Genomic DNA, 19,251 nt, shown 5'->3' on the forward strand with positions numbered 1-19,251 from the left:
CAGGCCCTATCATGTATTCTTCTCTTTGCTCACTGCCTTCCTACCACATTAGCCTCCTGGCCGCTCTCTGAACACAGCAAACAGTTCTGCCCCCAGGTCTTTTATTTGCTCTCCTTTCTTCCAGGAAAGCTCTTCACCTGTGTTCATTTCCTCATTTCAATCCAGTTTCTGCTCAGATTATCACCTCTTCAGAAAGAATTTTTCAGATACCCCAATTTAAAATGCCTGCCTCCATCACTCTCCAATCTCTGGCCCTGATTTGTAGATGTATTATTCCCTAACTTTATATTTTTTATCTACCTATATATTTACTGACTGTCTCACCTAACAGAATGTGAACTGTTTTGAAACCAAATTTTGTCTGATTTCTCTGAACCAAGACCCTGCCATAGAGTAGGAACACAATAAATATCTGCTGAATAAATAAATGTGAGTTTTCTTGGAAAAAGTTAAACTTGCATTTCTAAAATGATATCAGAAAACTGCTTGTTATGAACATTCTCCTTAGTTGTTCACATGATTTCAGGGTTATTGTATTTTAAGAGATATACAAAGGCCTAAAATTTGAACTTAGAAATATATAAAAAATTCATTCTGTATCTGATATTTATTCCTGCAAACATTTATTAACATTCACCTGACTCAGTATTGTTTTTCTATATTATTATATAATTAATATCATATTTTAAAATAAATATTTTTATTACACAATTAATATGTGCTCACATTAGAAATTCTGGTAAATACAGGCTTGCACCTGTAATCCCAGCTAATTGGGAGGCTGAGACAAGAGGATCACTTGAGTCCAGCCTGGGCAGCATAGTGAGACCCCATCTCTAACAAAATAAAATAATTAGCTGGGCATGGTAGCAAGTGCCTATGGGAGGGGAAGAGGGTAAGATCATTGGAACCGAGGAGTTCGAGGGTACAGTGAAGTATAATGGCATCACTGCACCCCAGCCTGGGCAATACAGCAAGACCCCCATCTCTAAAAAAATTAATTAATTAATTATTTAAAAAGATAACCTAGGATCTACAAAAACCTTCTACCCAGAAATTACCACTGGTTAAATGTTTGCTTTTTGTGTTAAATAAAATTGGGATCCAGTTATTTACCATAGACTATTTACCTATTTTTTTCTCAACACTTTTTATTTACCATCATATCTTGAGCATTTCTTGCAATTTAATATCTTCAGAAACATAATGTTTATTGTCCTCATATCATTTTATTATGTTTATGCCTTATACATTATTTAAACATTCCCTTTTTCTTGAACATTAAGATGGGTTTTGGTGTTTTGATACAGTTTTTAAAAATACTGTTATGTTTATCTTCATATATAATTATACATATATCATTGGATAAGTTCAAGTAAAAGGATATAAATGTTTAAAGTGACTAATACTAGTTTAATGAAGTGTGTGATCTCAGTGCTAATAAAGTATTAGATATTCCAATTTAGGAGTAGGAATTTTTGACATATAGAGAGCTTTTATGTAAATGAGCTCATATATCTTGCTTCAACTTAACCATTATATTATAAACACCTTTCTATGTTACTACTTATATTCCTACTTCATTTTTATAATAATTGCAGAAAATTATTTATCTAAATGAACAATAATCTATTTAATCAGCATCCTACTAGATTATCTTTTTAAGGATATTTACCTTTTTCTCCTAGTTCCTAACTAGTACAAATATTGTGCTGCAGTTTTAACTATCTTTGGTCATTTGTGTAAATTTCTAGAATAGATTGCTGGATCAAAGGTTTTGACATTTTAAATTTTGATACATACTGCCAAATTTCCCTCAACAAAACGTTTCGATAAGTAAAGGAGAGTTTTCCAAACCAACTATAACATTGGGTCTTTTAATTTCTGACAGTTTTATAGATTGTATATGGTATCTTACTTTAATTTTCATTTCTTTAATTCTAAATAAGATTAGTCATGTTTTTGTATGTTTGTTAGCCATTTGTCTTATACTTTACATTTTTAAAATTTGAAAATTTTAAATATTTGCTAGCTTTCTTCAGCAAGATAAATGCAATTAGGAGTAAATATTCTATACATGTTTTGCTTTAAAAATCATTTATTTCATGTCATTGTTAGTATTGATAAAAATGTTATATAACATTTTATTTTTGTGTGGCTTTTGCTTTTTTTTTTTAGCAAGTGATTCACTGCTTTAATTGTTTTTTCCATAGGAATAGAAATATTTATTTTCACATAGCTATTATATTATAATCTTATAGATTATTTTTACAAATTGGTAATATGTCACTGAATTTTAGGAAAAGTCATGGATAGAATTATATATAGAATGTTGTCATATATTTTGGCATGCAAAGGAAAGTATTCATTTATTTTTAATAATTATTTATAGAGTTGTAAACTTCAGGAATTCATTAAGGTAATCCGTTCTAAGATATCATTCACTAGACCTAACTATTTATAATAATGAATATATTATTAACACTAATGTATATAACAGTATAGTTACATGGATAGTTTTCTTATGATTTCACATATGTTATGTCAGTTGACTCTTAGGCTAAACTTTGAACCTTACAAAATATTATGTAATCACAATTGAAATCACATCGTGGTAACTTGGGTCTGTGTAACTACAAACCCGTGCTTATCATTATTATTATCATCATCATCATCATTATTTTAGTAAATAGATTCACAGAAATGAGAAGTCCTCTGCCATCATCATATAATAATTGCTATTCTTGCTACCCGTAAATAAATGAGGATGATGAAAGCTCCTCCTATTCTGTGTATTATAACCACAGTCACTTACATTTGAATAGTGTTCTATTCATTCATAAGTTGATTTCACATCCTTTAACTTATTTTATCCTTTAAATAAGCATGTTACTTAGCTAAGACTAAAAGTAGGGTTTTGTTTTCATGCAAGAGGAAAAACATCTCAGGGAAATGATCTTTTTGAGGTCAACAGTCAGTTAATGAAGAGACAGAATCCAAGGCTTCTGTGTTTCAGATGGACAATGATGATATGTCACTTGCCAAGTTGAATGCATACAATTTGATGTATTAGTAGTCTCTATTTAAACAAGGTTGAAAAATGAAACAGAAAACAGAAGTACAGTCTTTTGTTTTTCCATTTGCCTGATGTTTTATAATTCTTTACTGTAAAATGAGACATAGGTAAGATTTTACCTCTTCCTTCTGAGAAAGTATGGTTGTTCATAGGCCAAAAATCTTTAGGAAAGCCACTAAATTAAAGTGATAAGAAACATACACATAGAAACACTCAAACACACTTCACTCTGATTCTAAATTAGGAATATTTTAAGGTTTAAAGTGCCTGAACAAGCCTAATGATTGGCATTTTGAAGCCAAGATTTTATTTTATTTTGGACTTATTTCTATTTTAAATATAGTAGAGTTTATTATTGGCATTTTATTAATAATATTGCTTATATTTTGGTATTATATACATTAAATGTTTGCCTTTTCAAAGATAGACATTTCTTAATTGATCTTATTATGCTTATTTTTAATGGAAATATGCCTTAATTTAAATGGAAATCATTAAGAAACTGGAAGCACTTAATACATTTGCCTTCCAAAAACATTGCTGGAATCCCTATACATGCTTGCCTATATTCTATATTGCCACATCTGAGAACATTGCTTAGTATATTTTGTAAATTTTGTCTGGCAGAAATACATATTTTTCTTAATGCATACCCCCAAGGTCATTATCATTGAGAGAGTACAGACTGCCAACCCTCATCAATAAGATTTTTACTTCGAGTTGCTTTTTCTTAGGGTGTTGATGAGTGGTCAACCTTTCAGAAATATTTTTGTTCAATTCTGATTAATTCATGAGTTTGCTAGAAGGAGCAGACTTGCCTATGACAGTAAAATGACTTTTTCCATTAAGACCTATCTGTCTCTAAAAAGGATCAAGTCTCAGTGAGAATTACCTCTTTATCACTCTATTTAAATGAGTTGAACCAACTGCTTTCAATAGTGAAATTATTTCATGGCAGGTTTTATGCTATACCAACCATATAGGCTCCCAGCTTGACATTTTTAAAGAGGAAAGACAGGTTGAATGCTAATTCTTGTCACTAATATTAGCTGCATATATGTCTTTTCTCTTGGAACAGCTCAATGGTTATTCGGGACTTAACCTTACGCAGTGCTGCTAGCTTTGGCTCCTTCCACCTGATTCGTCTACTCTACGATGAATATATGTTTTACTTAGTAGAACATCGTGTTGCTCAGGCAACAGGAGAGACTCCTATAGCAGTCATGGGCGAGGTAAGAGAGGCTGAAAGAGCTATGACCCAATGGGTTTTAAAAAATAAACTAGAATTACACTTCAGTCTAAATATTAATTATTGATTAAAACCATGGTTCCTAACCAAGTCAGCCTCAGACCCAGGAGGGGCTGTATAGTTATTGCAAGGGTTCCTTAAATATCTCTGTTCATATGTGCTTAATCAAAAGATTCTAAAATTGTAGATTGTATCATGTGAAAGTTCATGGATTATCTCTATTATACAGGTGCCTATGTAAAAGAAAAGCTTGAGAACCATTGGAATATGAAAAATATTTTAAATGGGAAAAAGATTGGTGCTTCTGATAAAGCAGATGGCTAGGAATACAAAGGAAAATGTTTGAATATTCTAGGCTATTCTTTTGTAGACTCTTTTTCCTAGTCCCCAAGAACAAAGTAAATGATTGTATTTTAGAAGGATAAAAATGGTAATGATGATAAGCAACATTTTTTGGACACTTACTATGTGCCAGGCACAGATCAATGTTTTTTACCTGTAATTCAGCACTTAACACAAGTCCTTGAGATAGGTTCAACTTTATCTGTTTGACAATAAGCATCCAAGGTTTATATAGAAAGCTAAGGCACAGAAAGGTTAAACAATTACTCAGCTAAAAAGTGGTAGAGATTTTTTTTCGAACACAGTCTGATTTTCAGACCCATGTTTCTAACCACTAATGATGTGAGGGGGAAAATTCTCTTCTCCAGAATTTCTGGATAGTAATCAAAATGGCTTATCTTCAACAAGTGTCAAAAAGCTAAAACTCTGAATATGAACAAGAGCTGGTTAATATAATGAGGAATAGATGCAAATGTTCAAATGATTCAGCACTAGCTTATTTTGTTATATTGAATGCTGAACAGGCCGGGGTGGTTTATACCTTGTTGAATTATACCAGATTAGAAAATGTGACAAATTACCCAAGGCAGCAGAAAAGACATGTTTACCTTTAAACTAGGTGTATGTGTGTATATAGATAAAAAAGAATGAAAATATATATTATTAGATGTTGTTCCTAGTTTAATATAACAAGTTATACATTAAAATATATCAAAATACTTCAAGGACCTCCATAATATTCTAGTGTAAATAAAATACATGTCAAACTTGTCTAGAAGGTCAGTTAAAATATTCCTCTTTTCCACTTCTTTAAAACCCCTTGCTGTATAGCAATCTATATGTCTTTGTATGGTGTTCCCTGATGATTAATCTTAAATGATGTCAAATATATATGTGTGATTAAGCAGGAATCACTGTGGCTTTTCCATTGTAAGCAGGACCTCACGTGACCAAAACAATCTGGACTTTTCTTACATTTGACTTCCTTTCATTGCCTCTTTCTTTACTCGTTTTATAGATGCCTTGTTAGAAAATGCCCAGTTAGAACGTGGATTCAGTACTATAAAATTTCTCAACTCGGGGTTCAAGACTTCAGAAATGAACTTTGCCTTTTAGTATACTTAACACATTTGCCATCTACCTCATATGCTCTAGGACTTCTTTAACAGGATAAACAGGATAATGATAGTGGGGATTCTCATTAACACCATGTGGCTAATCCTGATGCATGACCTTTGGTTTACTAGATGCAAGTATGCATCTCTAGGGAACAAAGGCAGTGGACCTAAGCCAGTCACATAGTGTGAAGGCTTAGCAATCTCCTGGTATGCTTGCACAGGTGGCACCTGAATTAAAATGGGCTACATAATCAATAGTGCCAACTAACCATCATAATAGGTATTCTTTTTTTTCTACATGTAAACAATCTAAATGAATATGACAGATTTTACATGAGACAAAGATATATACATAAAATCTAAATTAAAAAAAAACAAGGTCAAAGATCTAAGCATACTTTTTGATTTCTTTGCTTACTCAGTTTATAGGAAAGCTCTTTGACCTATCTATGCTTATCCATTGTTTGCCCTAAAAGGCAAATTAAGGCTAATTTTATTTGATCTCCCCATACAGCATTGATGCCTCATATAACTGTTTGCTCTAATAAATCTGTTGGTCATGGTCATACTATCGTATCTAAAATTTCTTGATTTGGGGAAAAAGAGAAGGACATTCAAAAAATAGGAAGTCTGTTTTCTCATGTTCTCCTCATTATCCTAAGCCTACCTTCTCTTGGTCCCTTGGGTGACTTCTTTTTCCAATCACCAAATCCAGATGTGCTTGGGTACATAGTGGGAGCAACACATCAGGCCAAAATCCATTGAAATCTATAAAAATCACCATAACTCCCAGTCACAGAGAGTGGTATGGAATAATGAGTAATAATAGCAACCGCAAAGACAATAACAATTGTCACTATTTATTGGGAGCATATTATATACTTAACAAAATTAATAGTCTTGCTGTATCTACTAATGGCTCTTTCTCAGTAAATGGCGCCGCAATCCTTCCAGGTGATCATATCAGACACGTGAGCATTCCCTTTTTATGTCCTTCTATCTTGACTTTCATCTCCAACCAATTACTAAGTCTTCTGTCTCTCAAATCCCTCATAGTGCAGTCAGTATCATCTTATGAAAATGCAAAGCTGACTGTGTCATCCCCCACTTGAAATGCGTCAGTGGCTTTCCCTTCTGTTACTAACATGAGCTCTTGCATGATCTGACCCTGCCCCTCTGATCAATGTCAACCTCCCACTTCCTACTCTTTCTGTTCCAATCACAGTGGCCTTTTCTCTGTCCTCATTCACCAAGCTTTTCTCATCCTTGGACTACTGTGTGTAAATAGTTCTTTCTACCTAGAAGCCTCTGCCCATCTCCCCGTGCCCATTCTAACTCCTACTTCATGTCTTAAAAATCAGTTTCCCAGGGAGACTCAGTTCTTACAGAATACCTTAAATAGTTCTAGTCTTTCTGATTTATACACTTGTCATTCTAGAAGCTCCACAATACTAACTGCAGAGTTCTTTGTTCGATTTGTATAATAATCAAAGATGTAACACCTGGAAACAATGAAGGACTTTGAGTCAAGCATGAATTCTACTTCGGTTCTGTCATGTCTAGTGGTATAGTCTTGTTGACTTGTGTTGAACTTCAGATTTCTGATCTCTGAAATTGATTTATCATTTATTAAACAAGTTTTTCTTGTGCAAATACTCTATGCCAAATATATCATGATTGGGATATAATGATGAACAAAATGGATTTTTACCTGCCTTCAAGGAGCTTACATTTCAATGGGGTATACATATTTAAATAGTCACATAACTATAGCTACAAAGTTTGTTAAGTGCTATGAAGAAAAGTTAAAGGGATATAAGAATGCTTAAAGCATGGGGTGCTACATCTAGCCTGATTGGAACAAGCCTTCCCTGGTCCACTCAGGCTAGATTTAGCACCCCATGCTTTAAGCAGGGATGTGCGAGGTGAGAGCTAAAGGACAAAAGATGTTAACTCTGTGAAGACAGAATCTGAAGGAAAGGGGTGAAAAACACCCCAGGCACAGGGGAATGTTCACGCAGCCAAGGGGAAGTTTTCCTGGGAAACCTAAGGTTCAAGCACCAGGTAAACCAAATAAACACTGCCAAATTCAACAGAGGAGGAGCAATTGAATTAGGATAGAAGGTCAAAGATTTCAAGTGAAGCTAACACCTACGTAGCAATTGTGTGCCAGGTACTATTCTGAGTGTCACATATATATGTTAATAACTTCCCACAGACATGTAAGTGGATACTATTATTACACCTATTTTACAAATGATGAAATGAGAGGCTGGGCACAGTGGCTCACGCCTGTAATCCCAGCACTTTGGGAGGCCAAGGCAGGTGGATCACCTGAGGTCAGGAGTTTGAGATCAGCCTGGCCAATATGGTGAAACCCTGTCTCTACTAAAAATACAAAAAAATTAGCTGGGCTTGGTGGTATACACCTATAGCCCTAGCTACTCAGAAGGTTGAGACAGGAAAATTGCTTGAACTCGGGAAGCAGAGGTTACAGTGAGCCTAGATCACACCACTGCACTCTAGCCTGGGCAACAGAACAGGACTCTGTCTCAAAAACACAACAACAACAAAAAAAAAAAAAAAAAAAAAAAAGAAGAAGAAATGAGACACAGAGCCAACAATTAACTTGCCCAAGGTCACACAACTACTAAATTGTGAAATCAGGTTCTGAAACCATGCAGTCTGGCACCAAAGTCCATGCTGTTAATCTACCATGCTTATGACTTGCTACAGATTGGGGTAGGATTGGAGCAAGAACAATTTTAGGGGAAAACCTCCCAAATAGTCACAAACTTTGCTGGACATTTATTTTTGCCTTTATAGGTGCTTTATTTGAAGAATGTGTCAGTTAAATAGTTTCATAAGCAAGGAAAAAGACTTTCCTTTTAAAGTAACATAAGAACAATTAATATATCTTTTCAATAATGTGAACTCAGTAAATGAGTTTTAAAATTAACATTACTTACATTATTTGAGGAGGCAAGCAGAACAGACCAAAACGTTTTACATATAAACAAAATCTACAAGCATATAAACTATTGCTTTTGAATTCACTGTGACACTGTCATTTCAATGTTATAAATGTTTTTGTTGGTGTTGTTGAAATAAAGACTACTATACAGTGGACCTCCCCCACCCCGCCCAAACTGGAAACAGCTTCACAGTCCAAAAAAGTTTTGCTCTAAATGTCAGTCTACTACTACATTAATACTGACTAGTAAATTATTTAAAGCATATGCAATTCTAGAGTTTCTTTTCTTTTTTTTTTTTGCCTAAATGATAAAAAGGAAACAATTTACGTATTGCTAGAATTTGTATAATTTTTAAATTTTCATTTAAATATTATAAATTTGTCTACAGGCTTTCTGGCAGTGGTGAAATTGTAAGAGTAGGAATAAAATAAAGTTGCATCTGCTTACATAACTGTTAATTAACAATTTTAAAAATCATAAAGCTTTCTGTACAACTCTGACCAGAAAAATTGAACAGAAAAATGTCCTTTTATTCAAATGTTATGACTATTTAGAATCTTTCTGCTTTATCTCTTTAAAACACACATAGTCCATTAATATATTCACTAAATCTGTAAAATTTTTATTGCTTCATAAAATTATTTTGTTACAAACCTTTTAATAATCTATTAAGTATATCTAAATTCTTGTAATCATAATTTAATTATACTTAATACTCTCTTTAAGCCACCCCTTTAGCCATTTTCATATCAAGAAAAACCAGTAGAGTCTTTAAGTATTCAGTTGTGAATATCAATATAGAAAAGATAATATTTCAGTAATATTATTAGAAAAAAAATTAACCTGTAACAGTTTACCATCAAAAGAAAAATGTCTTGGATTCATCAAAATTGATGTACTCAGTCAATTTTTTTGGAAGGAAGAAAAATCTTCAAAACCTAAAAACTGAAGAAGAGCAATAATAATTGAGCAGGTTAGCTTTTGGGATAAAAGCTTAGTGAAAGAATTCCATTTGGTGGAAGTAGAATTACAGTCATAGTAAACAAGTATTGGTGCTTAAAGTAAAATCAAACCAAAGAAAAACAAATTTTAGTGAACATTGTGCTAGTGTGACTAGGGAATACACTTTAAATGTCCCTGTTGAACAATAGACTTGTTCTAACACAGTATTTTAAAAGGAAAGAACATTATCACAAGTTGAGATAGTTTGCAGGAAAAAGAAAAAAAGAATCTTGGAACAGTAGTAGCTTAAAAAATGTAAGGAATACTTGTCAAAGTTATATTGTTGATTGTTGTTATTTATAGTAAAGCTTATTTATTATATTATTAATTTTCTAGTTGAGGGCAGGCCTTGTGCCAATTACTCTTAGTATCCTCATTTTACCAGTGAAGAAAACAGAAATTGAAAGTTGCCCCAAATCAAAACTAGCAAGTGGTAGAAGTAACTTTAGAAAGTAGGACTGCCTCACTTTAAATAGTCAAATGGGATGGGCTTAATCTATATTTCAGTTTTTCACCATATAAATTACTTACAGTTTCAGAATAGGGACTATATGCAACTCCCCCAAACACATAGACACACATTTTCTCTCTGACAATCACAAGCCAGGTGCCTAGCTTATAAGCTTTATTATTTTGTAATAATGAGGCTTTTTTTCTCTGCCTTACAGGATGCTCCTTAACAGTCTTGCTGTCTTTCCCCCTTCCACTTTTTGTTAGTAGATGTTTAGAGTATGCAAACTAAATGGAATACTAGTCTAAGCAAATTGCATTTGGAAAACTAAATCTGCCAGAAAATAACAAATTACACCCTACAGCTCCTCTGCACCCATCCTGAGACCAGACCTAAATCAAACATTTTTTTTAAGAATTCATAGTTCGGTTTTAGTTGTAAATCTGCTCATCTACATTAGCACAATTTCTGACAATTTGAAAACAAAAGTGACCCCAAAGTTCCCAAGAATTGGCTCCATATCCCATTTTTCTTCCTTTTCCCTGGTTTGTCATTCTGTTCATTTTTCTTGCATTTGAGAAAAGAATCTGTTGACTCTGCAGCCCAGGGTTATGGTTCTTTTCCTCTGGGATCCCTGCTCATTAGCTTCCATTGCATGGCTTTCTTCCCTGCTGGCTCTGGGCTATAACCTCTCCTCTCATTCTCTTCAGGGAATGGAGAAAACACAATCACACAGTAGGTACCCAAAAAATACTCAAGGAAGGAAGTACAAAGGAGTGAGGGAAGGACAGACTACCAATTGATAGGATGATGTCCTTGGATTTCATGATTGATACACTCGATTTCTTTACCGTGGGGGAAGAAAAAACTCCTAGACCAAAAAGTGTACCTTCTCCTTAGAAAGTGCCTGTCAATACTATTTCAGAGAAATACTGTGAAGCTGGGCTTCCGTAGGTGCTTACAACGACAGTAATTTTCCTAAAGTACTTAGAAGTGGGGAAAGAAACAAAAATAGAAGTTGAAGACTTTTTAAAATACTTCAAGGACTAAAATGGTCACTGTAGACATTAGGAGAGACATCAGCACACAGTCCTCTTCAGCAAAGTACACCACTAAGTTCTTTGTTCAGTGAAGAGTGTCAGGTAGCACTGCAGCTATTTGAGCCTCCCCAACCAGAGGAAAAGATTCCCTGGCATAGAGTCAGCATGATGGTGCCACCTACTGGCTACTTTGCCACACTCTGTCATCCTGTGCCTAGCCCAAGTGGCTCTGGCTTTGAGATTGTCTTTATGGTAGTTTTGCTCTTAACCACAGGTGAAGATAGTGGTTGCTGGACCCCCTTATAAAGAAATAGCTCTTGTTTGGGATAGGCAAATTCCTAAACTCACAGGAATTGTTTTCTGCCTTTCTTTATGCCATCCTTAGATGAAATATACTGCCATAAAGTGTCATAAAAATTAGAGATTCTCTGCAAGAATATGGGTCTTGTGTGATGATAATACAAGCACTTCAAACCTGATTGATACTTGTAAAGGTTTTCATAGCACAAAGAGAACAGGTTTCTAACTGCCATCCTGATTGTCTCTCCAGTTAATGATTTCCAAAAAACAGAGGTGGTATGATCAAAATTAAGATATGGTCCTCTGATATAATAAATTAATGCTATGCTTTCCTATTAAATAATATAGGGGAGCCAGTGTTAAATTAGGAGCAAGATTCATTCTATTTCCCCTATAGCTTTACCTGCATAAAGGATGTGCTGCCTGGCCTAACCAGGCAATTTGCAGAGCCCAGGATACCATATGTCTAAATATTTTAAAAGTTATGAATCAGACTATAAATAAAATCTATCCACCTACCGTGACAAATATGTCTTGATAACAACTTGGAAGGCTGAGTTTGGATTTGAAATTCTGTCTTCCCTGAGTTCCATGCCAGAAAATAGTGATGTAGACATAGCCAGCGCCTGTCCCCAGCCTCTGGCCCCTAGACTGCTTCATCACTCCCCATCTTATAAACAGCTCTGTGCTCAAATTTGTGGATACCTCAGCCCAGTGTTCAAGTTTTGTCTACCTTTTGCAAACAGCTGCTCCTTTTTGGCTGTCCTTTCATGCCTCTGAATGGTAGATTTGGAGAAGAGACCTGCCTGGGCCTGGAAGGGAACTCAGAGCCATGGGGCAGGGAATTCTAGGGTCTCAGGTAACAAGAGGTGGTCTGGGAAAAGGGAGGGAAGCACAGGCTCCAAGAAGTCACATCCATTGGCTCTGTAGACTCCTTACACTGTAGGAAAGGGAATGGCAATGGAAAAGACAAAGCAGAGTTCTCCATAATGTGGGTCTTGGACCAAAGGCCCCTCTTGCTTTGGCCTTAATGATGGTGTTAAATGGTCCTATTTTTGAAAATACTTTTCTCTTCCAAGGCAGCTAACACCAGTATTCTAAGTTGAACACTTTACCACCTGCGCACTCACTCATAAGTGTGTCTTAGAGATTTAGAAGCAGTATAAAGGTACATCTGTTGCTGTGTCGCCAGGGCAGGCAAAGCCGGAACACTTAAAATCATGATGTAAATATGCTGCCCTATGTACAGAGTGGCCAGCAGCACACATTGCCAAGACAGCTGGCTAGCCCAAAAGAGCAAGACCAACAGAACTACAGGACAGAATTTCCCATGTGTGGAGCAAACTACCAGAGATCTTGGCCTTCTTAGCAGGTTTCAATAAAAACTATTTAAAGATAGATAGAAAAGTACACATACATATATATAGAAAAGGAACCAAGGAACACAAGGTTTTACCAAATGGAATGTTAATAATCCTTGCAAATATTATAAAACTAAAAATTAAAGTCAGTAACTTTTTCCTCTGTTGTAAAACCATGTATCGATGCTAAATGCAAAATGCTTTGATTTATTTGGTTCTTGTTTGGGAGACATTTAAAGAAAATAATAATGCTCTGGATTCCTTATATTGAAATTTCAAGATGTTTCTTTTCACCTTGAAAAAACATCCAAAATAGTTGCCATTACCTACCATTTTTTGATCACTTTTATTAACTAAGTTTAATCGAATTGAAATCTTAGGAGATTGCTGAGCTATATATTATTTGTAAAATGTTACACAGGTCAAGCTAAGTATAGAATGTTGAAAAGATAAGCATTGAGTAAGGAAGTTCCAAATCTGCACGTGAACAGTCTCCCTGATTCTGTAATAAAGGCTTTAAAGGGGCTTATTCCTTCGTTGACTTTTTTGAAGAACAGAGAGAAAGACTCAGGTCAAGGTTTACATGCTGATACTCATCTAAGTTGATCAGTTATTTCCAGTTGTGTAATCACCCCCATTATAACAAACACATGCATGCACAAGCACCTCCTCCATGCTCAGTCCAGCCCTTCTCATGGTATTTGCTTGCTTGAATCATAAGTGGCTTGATCAGTACATAAACTGACTTCTGACTCCAGCCCTAGATTGAGTTTACAGTGTCAACCTGAAGTCAAAGCATACGGTACCCTTCCTGGATCCCACTCAGCTAGAGGCATTTATTTCATTTTAAAATCACCATCTTATGACCTTATTATTAAATGGAATTCTACGGTTTTATCAATAGTATTTGAAAATTGAGTTTTAAAGATAATACGACATGGTAGAAGCACCGTTCTAGGTCCCTTTGCAAACAGGAGCAAATTCAGTCCTCATGTTAACACTGTCTGTTCATATATTGGGAAGTCTAAGGCTCAAAGAATTTAACTTGTCTGGAATCACATAGTTTTGTTGTTTGTTTTTGTTTTTGAGACAGGGTCTTGCTCTGTTGCCCAGGCTAGAGTTCAGTGGCACAGTCATGGCTCACTGCAGCCTTGACCTCATGGGCTCAGGCATAGGATCACATAGTTGGTTGATAGTGGTAGAGTTGTGATTCAAACCCAGGCCAGGCTGGCTCTACTTCTTATGTTGTTCCTCCCATGCTGTGCTCCATGGCTGTATTTAAATTCCGTATTTCCCATTTAATATATTTGCAACTGGGAAAGTTATATATAATATCCTTGTTTGAGTCTTGGTTTTCTCCTCAACAAAATAAGCATAAGGACATTTCTTCATAGGGCTTTTGTGAAGATTAATTTAAGTAGGTAAGTAGAGTAGATAGGCAGGCAGACGGACACATAGTAGGTTCCCGATCTTTGTTAGTTTTTTCTCCTTCCCCTTTCCATAAATACATAAATATCTGATAGGTATTTGATTGCTTTCTACTCTGGATTAGATTTTAAAAAATCAATTCTGCTTTGACAGTCCAAGCAATAGTGTATATAATTAGATCATCATTTTTTGGACCATACAAAGATAAACTTAAAAGCTGAAATTGATAAAACAGATAATAAAAAGACAGATGAAGGCATTCATAATACTGTATTGCAACTGGAAGAATACCCTGCAAACAATTTTTGAATGTTGAGTCAAATGATTCATGGAATTACAAAGAATCCAACAGCATTCTTTGGTATATAGCCAACGTGGTAATCAAAGGCAAACTAATTCAATGCTTTGAAAAACACAACCAACAAAATAGATTGGGGAAACAAGTCAATTAGAAAAGAAAATGGGAACATTAGAGAAGAAGCATAAACATAATTAGTTCTAACTAGACAGTCATAGCTAGACTTGAATTAAATCTTAACAAGTGGAAATGAATGAAAGATTTTATAAGTACTTGTGAAATGGAGAGAAAGGATAATATATAAAATTTAAGCAATTTAAAAGGTAACTTCCCAAAGAGGTATCTTATTCCAACCACAAGATAGAAACTACTTCAGAAAATGTTATAATAATTTGTTCTTTGGGCCTGTGACAGCTTAAAAATCTTCTTTCCTGGGGCTAATGATTCATTCACAGAAACTGGCAAAATGTTTCCATATACACATACATACATATTTTCTCCCCTACATATGTTTATCTAAAGTTACTGTTGCCGGCAGAATTGGTCTCCTAGGTGGCTGATGACCCTCAAGTGAGTAGCCTTTTCTAGTTAACATTTTCACATATGTGGCCTCTCTGTTGCTGATGATCATTTTCCCAGGTCAGCAGGAATGCTTGTGATAACGTGGTATTTGCTTTGTGTGTTCTGGTGTGTCCACTGCCTGTGGTCACTTCCTCCATCTGTTCACATGCCAGCACCTTGGTGTCTGACTGCCTGCCTCTGCACAGCATGGATCCTCATGGAACCATTGAGAAGTGCTGACACAGAGGGCTTTTCAAGGTCTTTGGGGCTGCTTGTGGTGCAGCTGGTAGCATGGGTTGGTGCTCATGAAACCAGGATGTATCCTCTTCCTTAGAATGTAACTTTAGAGTTACTGGTAGAAATTCACTTGGATATGGAGCTTAAGACTGCTCTGGCTCCACTACCCCCTAGTAAATTTTGGTTTCCTCAGTTTTGATTTCCACTTCTTTCTCTGAATGACTTCCCTGTCAACTTCATTAACAACTTTCAGCTCTGTGAGCCTCGTAGACTTTTTAGACGCATGTGTAGTTTCAACCTAGACCTTGAAATGCATGCTGTAAACCTAGTTTCAACCTAGACCTTGAAATGCATGCTGTAAACACTTTCAGACTGGTAGGGACTTTTACATAAAATTAAAAGTCTGTAAATGAAAAATAAAGTACAAGTAGAAAATATATCATAAAAGATTGATTCTTATATACCACTGTACCTTACCCTTAGTGAAGAACATAAACAAAATTGAGGAAAAAATTACTGTGTTCCAAATAGCTTAATCTGGTTGGATATGTTTTCTTCAGTACTAGGGAAAAAAAAAGTCATATGTTTCACTCAAGCTAATGTGATAATTTTAAAAACATAATTTATGTTTGTGTGATAAGCAATAGAATGGGCCTCCAAATATGTCCACATCTTAATCCCTGGAACCTGTGATACTAAGTTACAAATGGAACTAAGGTTGCTAATTGGTTGAATTTAGGGAGATTAGCCTGGATTATCCAGGTGTGCCCAGTGTAGTTACAAGGGTTCTTAAAAGTGGAAGAATTGGTCAGAGTGATGCAGTATAAAACTCAACCTGACATCGCTGGCTTTGAAAATGGAAGGAGGCCAGAAACCAAGAATTGGTGACAACCTCTAGAAGCTGGAAAGGCGGAAAAAATTCTTTTCTAGACCCTTCAGAAAGCACCACAATTTGGCCAACACCTTGATTTTAGTGACTCCAAACCCTTTTGGGAATTCCGACCTCCACAATAACAAGATAATAAGTTTGTCTTGTTTTTAGCCACTAAGTGTGGTAATTTGTTAAAGCAGCAATAGGCAGCTGTTACAGTATGAAAATAATATTGCTCTGAATGAATATTGCTCATTGATTACTTATGGATTATAGGTTCTTCCTCCAGTATATTATTTTTTCTTGCTTCCACCTCCACTTGGCATACATCTTACTGTCATTTTTCCATTGATGACCCACCCTGAAAGCCATCATTATCTGGAACACTCCCTATTTGCTTTTTCCTATGGAGAACTTCTATATTAGACTCTTTCTTTACATCTTCACCTGCCATCCAGATTGGAGCAATTATCTCATTAGGGAAGCTTGCCCCACCTGAGTTAATACACATGTAAACTTTTCTCCATTCTCTTGTCTTGCCAACTTTCATTCAATCTTTTCTCTCATTCTAGGCTTCTTCCTTCTTCATTCACTAATTCATACAGTTAAACAACAGCTTTGGTCTGTCTCTCTGCCTGTGTATGCAAGTACCCAGCAAAAGTGGAGGAAGATTATTTTTCTAACTCATTTCTGTCTTTAAAAGCTGACCCCCGCCTTTTTTTTTTTTTTTGTCTTATGACCTTCATCAGTTGATGCCCATATGCATGAGCTGTGCTCTCTTGAAGCCTTTGGTTCCATATCCTTCCTGTGGCCCAAGTCCTTATATACCTTTCTCAAAGATAAAATCTATTGTTTCTTTCACTGTTAATGAACTGGAGCAGGTCTTCCAGGGCCTTACAGGCTCTTCCTCTAGCCAGGTGTCAGCAAACAGTGGTCCACAGGCCAAATCCAGCTCATCTGTTTTTGTAAATAGTGTTTTGATTTTGGGTGGGGTTTTTTTATTTCATTTATTTGTTTATTTTTTGAGACTGGGCCTTACTCTTTCACCCAGGCTGGAGTGCAGTGGCACAATCACAGCTCACTGCAGCCTCAACCACCTTGGTTTGGTGGGTGATACTCCTACCTTAGCTTTCTGAGTAGATGGGACTGCAGATGCATGCCACTACACCCAGCTAACTTTTTTGTATTTTTTTTGTAGAGATAGGGTTTTGCCATGTTGCCCAGACTGGCCTCAAACTCCTGGGCTTAAGCAGTCTGCACACCTGTGCCTCCCAAAGTATTAGGATTACAAGCATAAGCCATTGTGCCCAGCCCTGTTTTTGTAAAGTTTTATTAGAGCTATATCACACACCTTCATATACCTGTTATCTGTGGCAATTTTTGCACAACAGTGGTAGAGTTGAATAATTGTCACAGTCTTAATGGCACTATAAAGCCTAAAATATTTACTCTCTGGTTCCTTACTGAAAATTTTTGCTGGACCCTGTTCTAGACCGTACACTTTCATACTTTGCTGCCACCAGTTTTGTTTTGTTGTGTGGAAGATAGTTAACAAAGTGATATCAGACTTGGACATAGAGAAAGAGAGAAAGGAAGGACGAAAATGTGCGTACCCATAAATCTGTAATCTGGAAATACAGGGAAATTTTCTGAAAGATGCAATTTTTCTATACAGGCTATTCACCTGGCTCGAGATGGCTTGTCCTTATTAAAAGGGCAATTATGTAAGATGCAATTCTTTTGGTATCTTTTCAGAGTACTGAGAGTCAGACTGATTCTGCATGTCTGGTCTACAGTTATTGGGAAAACAATAGATACATGTTGAGAAATGCTGAGTGTATGATTGCTGAGAAATGCTGAGTTTACGATAAATTGTTTGCTAAGAACCGTGGCAAGGAAAACCCAGCTGCCCCCTACTCATGTGGAAAACTACTTGGGGCATTCAAAAGTAGCAAAACAGTGTATGTGTATCATACACCAGTTAAAACAATTCTTTAGGTACAGGATATGTGACCCTGCCCCCATGGCTCCCTCGTGGAGAATACTTTCTAGTTTCTCCTTGATCAGTGGTAAGCAGGCACCAGCTGCCTACCTAGTTTATCTTGGTTCTATGAGAAAACAGAGGACACCTGCTGTTAATAATAATCACCTGTTCGGAGACAATAAATACGTGGGTCCATCTGCTCGAAGCCCTTAGCCCGGAATGCTGTCAGCTCGCTAAGGCTCTCAGTTCAGAAGGGTGTTCATTCCCAGATAGTCCCACTTTTCTGTTCTATCAGATGTCTGCTGCTACTTTTTTTTTTGCAGAAAAGTGATTCGTTTAGGTAGAGAAAGAGAAAAGGGAGAAGAGAGTAAAGTTCCACAAAGAGTGTGGAAGGGGATTCCAGAGGGGAAATCGAGGAGGGTAAAGAGCTCCCACCATGTGGGAGGGGCTTCCAGAGAGCTGGAAAGCTGGGTGTCTGCTTCTTAATGCCTTCAGCGCCGCCTGGGTGGGGAGATCTACGGCCGAGCTGGACTCGGTAGATAGGCTTTCTCTACGATCTGTTCTAATTTCTCTTCGGAACGTTTCCAGTTTCTCTCTGACTGATAGAATGTGAATTCAAACACTGAAGGCCATATGCTTTCTAACTGCACAGCACTTTTTAAATTCCTTAGTTTATATTTCTTCCTCCATGTGTGGGTGTAGCGCTCTCTCCCCACTTCCTTTCCTCTTTTCCCTCTCTCACCCTCATCCTATCTCATTTCTTTTTCTCTCTCTCTGATTCTAAACCAAGGAGAATATCTGGTCTCAAATCTAACAATATTTTATTTGCTATATGACGTTAGACAAATCAACTCATTGTTTTCAGTAACTGTAAGATGAAATCTAAACTCTTAGCTTGCCAGATTCCTAAGTTGTTTCGGTGAGGCTGAAATGAGGAAGTAAATTCATTTATCTAGTA

General features: G+C 36.1%; 1 protein-coding gene across 5 annotated transcripts in view; it reads left to right on the plus strand.

Annotated features, from left to right (window-relative positions):
- Positions 1 to 19,251, plus strand: part of RFX3 (regulatory factor X3) — a 296,633-nt gene that overhangs the window by 263,627 nt on the left and 13,755 nt on the right. For all 5 annotated transcript variants that reach the window (XM_012454573.2, XM_064361481.1, XM_064361483.1 and 2 more), the window contains one exon: positions 4,155 to 4,308. In XM_012454573.2, coding sequence (XP_012309996.1) covers positions 4,155 to 4,308 — 154 coding nt within the window. The remainder of the gene's footprint in view (positions 1 to 4,154; positions 4,309 to 19,251) is intronic.

Source organism: Aotus nancymaae, unplaced genomic scaffold (genome assembly GCF_030222135.1).
Source record: "Aotus nancymaae isolate 86718 unplaced genomic scaffold, 86718_ANA_hifiasm-v0.15.2.pri h1tg000041l, whole genome shotgun sequence".
NCBI classification, from domain to species: domain Eukaryota; kingdom Metazoa; phylum Chordata; class Mammalia; order Primates; family Aotidae; genus Aotus; species Aotus nancymaae.